This window comes from Montipora capricornis, chromosome 13 (genome assembly GCF_036669925.1).
Source record: "Montipora capricornis isolate CH-2021 chromosome 13, ASM3666992v2, whole genome shotgun sequence".
NCBI classification, from domain to species: Eukaryota; Metazoa; Cnidaria; class Anthozoa; order Scleractinia; family Acroporidae; genus Montipora; species Montipora capricornis.
Window position 1 is genome coordinate 15,829,630 of NC_090895.1, and position 5,000 is coordinate 15,834,629.

The 5,000-nt window shown below is 42.3% G+C and overlaps 1 protein-coding gene across 3 annotated transcripts in view; it reads right to left on the minus strand.

The window, feature by feature from the left end:
- The window catches only part of LOC138029095 (NLR family CARD domain-containing protein 3-like), a 61,824-nt gene that overhangs the window by 1,102 nt on the left and 55,722 nt on the right, over nt 1-5,000 (minus strand). For 2 of the 3 annotated variants that reach the window (XM_068876776.1, XM_068876777.1), the window contains 2 exons: nt 4,231-4,293; nt 1-3,432 (listed from right to left, as the gene is read on the minus strand). The exon at nt 1-3,432 is cut by the window's left edge. In XM_068876776.1, the coding sequence (XP_068732877.1) occupies nt 356-3,432; nt 4,231-4,293 (3,140 nt within the window). In that variant the 3' untranslated portion in view covers nt 1-355. The remainder of the gene's footprint in view (nt 3,433-4,230; nt 4,294-5,000) is intronic. The other variant, XM_068876778.1, reaches the window with a different exon arrangement.

Genomic DNA, 5,000 nt, shown 5'->3' on the forward strand with positions numbered 1-5,000 from the left:
CTTTTAAAAGAATCTTCATTGAAAATTCAAACCCTTTGAGAATAAAAGGTTTTGTTCCAGGTATTTCGATATCATTTACATGTGAATGCCATATTATAATGCGAATACAATATTTCGATATCATTTACATGTGAATGCCATATTATAATGCGAATACAATACAGAAAGAATCTTAACTGCGCAGGATTCAAATTGGGTACAACACTGCGATAGCCGAATTGGCTTATGAATCTCGTTTAGAGGATGCTGGTAATTCTAATACATTACAACAATTCTTTCAGGCTCTGACCTTTGGTCTAACGATTAACTCCGAGGGAGGATTAATTTCAAAACGTTTTGACGAAGGTAAATACGATTAAAATATAAAAGAACGTTTAACTGGGCCAAAGGGCCCTGTCAGTTTTCTTGCTTTAGCCAGTGCAGCAGCACCTGGGTCACCGATTCCATTCCGAGACAAATACAACTTCGTCAGCGTCGAATTGATTTCCACTGCTTTAGCCAGTGCAGAAGCACCCGCGTCACCGATTGCATTGTGAGACAAATTCAAATCTCTCAGCGTTGAATTGATTTCCACTGCTTTAGCCAGTGCAGCAGCACCTGAGTCACCGATTCTATTGTCACACAAAGCCAACGTCGTCAGCGTTGAGTTGACTTCCACTGCTTTAGCCAGTGCGGCAGCACCTGAGTCACTGATTCCATTGGTATCCAAATACAACCTTGTCAGCGTTGAATTGATTTCCACTGCTTTAGCTAGTGCAGCAGCACCTGAGTCACCGATTCCATTGTGAGACAAATTCAACTCTGTCAGTGCTGAATTGATTACCAGCGCTTTAGCCAGGGCAGCAGCACCTGAGTTACCGATTCCATAGTGAGACAAATTCAACTTTGTCAGCGTTGAATTGATTTCCACTGCCTTAGCCAGTGCAGCAGCACCTGAGTCACCGATTCCATTCTTAGAGTCATCGATTCCATCCTTAGACAAACTCAACTCTGTCAGCGTTGAATTGATTTCCACTGCTTTAGCCAGTGCAGCAGCACCTGAGTCACCAATTCCATTGCCATACAATTCCAACCGTGTCAGCGTTGGATTGATTTCCACTGCTTTAGCCAGTGCAGCAGCACCAAACTCACCGATTCTATTGTTAGACAAATGCAACGTTGTCAGCGTTGCATTGATTTCCACTGCTTTAGCCAGTGCAGCAGCACCAAACTCACCGATTCTATTGTTAGACAAATGCAACGTTGTCAGCGTTGAATTGATTTCCACTGCTTTAGCCAGTGCAGCAGCACCTGAGTAACCGATTCTATTGGAAAATAAATACAACACTGTCAGGGTTGAATTGATTTCCACTGCTTTAGCCAGTGCCGCAGCACCCAACTCACTGATTCTATTGTCAGACAAAGCCAACATTGTCAGCGTTGAATTGATTTCCACTGCTTTAGCCAGTGCAACAGCACCCGAGTCACCGATTTCATTGTGAGACAAATCCAATCGTGTGAGGGTTGAATTGATTTCCACTGCTTTAGCCAGTGCAGCAGCACCCAAGTCACCGCCCTTATTGCCAGAGAAATACAACCCTGTCAGCGTTGAATTGATTTCCACTGCTTGAGCTAGTGCAGTAGCACCTGAGACACGGATTTCATTGCGAGACAAAGCCAACTCTGTCAACGTTGAATTGATTTCCACTGCTTTAGCCAGTGCAGCAGCACCTGAGTCACCAATTCCATTCTCAGACAACTTTAACTGTGTCAGCGTTGAATTGATTTCCAGTGCTTTAGCCAGTGCAGCAGCACCTGAGTCATAGATTCTACTGGTAGACAAATACAACTTTGTCAGCGTTGAATTGATTTCCACTGCTTTAGCAAGTGCAGCAGCACCTGAGTCACCGATGCTCTCTCCATACAAATCCAATTGCGTCACCGTTGAGTTTGCTGCTATTGCATCACCCAGTATAGCAGCGCCACTGACACCTATCTGCCCTCGAATCCAAATAAGCTTAATTTCAAGAACCGAACCAAGAAAACGCGCCAATTCTTTTCCAAAGGTATCTTTCTCACATTCCTTAATGCAATTAAATGCAGTGCATAGATAGTCACAACTTTCGTCCTCTTCAGTTGATTGGTTGATTTGATTTGCTATACTTGCCATAACTGCCATGGCTTTTGCCTCGCACTGTTGAGCCAAGATACCAAAGGTAAACATGAGCACCTGTTGAAACTCCTTAAAATATCTTGTGTCAGCAACTAAGCCATCCGGACTAATTTCCTCATCGACAAGCTGGCAACTGAGATAAAATGCAGCGAAGAACTCCTGAAAGCTCTTGTGTAGAAACCCATAGCACCGGTTCGGTCTTCGTTTGCTGCGTCCGGCCTGAACTGACAGGAATCCAAACTCAGGTATTAAGTTGCTTGTAACATTTCGGAATACACTGTGGTCGAAAGACATCTCTTCATTAAGCAAGCCATGCAACGCTATACAACCAAGATGCTTTAATTCAGCCTGGTATAACTGTCTTAGGTCTTCGTCCGTTTCTGGTAATTCTTTCTTTCTCCTATACCTTCTCAGCACACACTGCACTATTTCGTGGTAAAGCAGAGTTCTACCTTTCGGCAAATCTCCTTGGAAGTCTTCGCAAAGGAGGCAAAGAAGGGCTGTATTTAATGGATTTGCAGTTAGTCCGCTAAGGGTTGCATCTGTGCGAAGCTTGTCCAAGAGCTTTTGCGCCAAACGCTTCTCGGTTTTCAAATATCTTCGGATAAAGTCTTCAGCATCGTTTTTGGTAAACCCTTCGACTTCCAGCAAGGTGTCACAGCATTCCCGTAGTTTTATCCCAGCTTCATGGCGAGCTGTTACCACTAAGTAACATTTTGAAAGCATTCTTCCTTGAATGATTTCTTTGTAGACGGGTAATTTATGGGTTGGCAACTCATCCAAACCATCAAGTACCAGCAAAACCTTCGACTGATGGTCCCGAATGAAGGTGAAGAACTTCTCTCTTTCTTCTTTCTTTATGTCTCTTGGTAAAATCTGGTCATCAATAGCTTCCCATAAGTCAGAGTTAATTTCTCTGCATCTCAACAACAGCAACACTTGAACATCAGGAAACGAATCTTCATATTTAAGGTCCTTTGCCCAGTCGAAAGCCACCTTGTTACAATAGGTTGTCTTTCCCATGCCTGGCTGCCCTTCAATCAAAACCTTTCTGGGTTGCGAACATTCCTCATGTGGTTTGAAGATTTCCAACATGTTGATAATGGAGTCAGTCTTTACCCCTCGTTCTTTTTTCCTGCTGACGATTTTAAGCCTGGTAAAAATGCTGTCAAGATGGAATTGAAACTCTTCGCACCACGGGAATGGCGTTAGCCATCCTTCACGGCTTTTGTACAGTTGTTGAATAACGTCGATCAAGTCAGCCGCTGGCCCATAAGCATCTGAAAGAGAGAAAGTCATTACTTGAAAGTAAAAACGCAGTTGTTGTCCCAGCGTTCAATACCTGAAAACGATACTTACACCTTAGTTGTGTTAAGGACGAATGCACTCATAATCGATAGTGAAGAAAGTGAGAGACATACGTAAATTGAACTTCAGGTTGTGATGATTCTAAGTGCGCATGACCATCGCAATTCAGAAAGCAAGTTCGGCAGTTGCAGAGAAAGCCTGAAAAAATACCAGCCCTGAACTGGATTCGAGCCCATGCCTATGCGATTATCCTACACTGCTCTATCATCTGATATCTCAAGCCATCTGGAAGTGAGTCCGTTGCGCTTTCATACCATAGACGTGTATCTCCGATGACTGATATGGTAGAGCATTGCATTGCAATCGCACGGTCAAAGGTCCAGGTCCCGTTCAGACCTGAAATTTTTTCAGGTCTTCTTTGCTTCTTAGCAAGTCCCCCTATAAATCCAGTGATCATTTTTGTTTTCATTCAGTACAAATAATGATGCATTTCCCCCTACCACGGAATACTTGGAAGTTAAAAATTATGTCCAAAAAATATACAATTATAACACTTATTTAGGCTAACTGCGAGTTGGAGACGCCAGCGTTAATACTTCTCTCATTATAATGCAGCACTGATTCAATTTGTCAAGAGCTAAATACCCTCTACCTAAGTTGATCTTAGTAAATGCAAAACTTATGACTGTTTGCACATTTTAGATACCCTTGTGGGATTTCTAGCAATTTCTGTGAATCCATCTCATGAATTATGCAATTCTTGAATGTACCTTCAGTCTCTCCAAGTTTAGAACTCGAACTGTCTCCCGGTGACTTCAACTGCTTCAGCATTTCTTTAAACAGGAAAATAAGGGTGAACCAGTGAGCATTACTTTTTTTATATTTTGAAACCGTCAAACCTTTGGCAGGAATAAATGGCTGTCGGGAGCTTAGCGATTGGACATCTAAGTACTGAATCTAATACTGCTTGTGGTTCATTTAGCCATGCTCGTATGCTGGAAATGCTACTCGAGAAGCACCAGTGAATGAAGTTTGTTTGTTCAAATGGAATTTTGTTTTAAACTTTCTTTTCAAAAGAAAGCTATGGGGAAAAATCGCAAGTCTATCTTGCTTAGTAGTTCGTAGACTGACTGCTAACAAACAAGTTGATAAAGGTCGAATTACCAGCATAAAAGATTTGGAAAGCGGACCTTTCGAGCATTGGCCCTTCGTCAGAGCGAATTGAAGAATTGTGGGTGTTGTTGCTTTTTATGTGGGAGTGGAGGAGCTTTGCCATTGGTGGAAATATCGTAACATTAATTTGTGAATAAATTAATGGTATGAGAGGCGTTCATTGATTCCATGCGGATAGACTGTACCTAGTTGAAAGACGAATTTTTGTTCCAGATTTTGCGGCTTTCTGAGTCCCTGTGTTGTAATGATTTACCGCAAATTGTCATGTTCTGGTGGCAGTGATAAGGAAGACTAAAATGGCGCGCAGCTGGTCTTGATACATCTGTGTCGTTTTTTTTTTTTTTTTTTAACATCTCGTAGGTTTGCA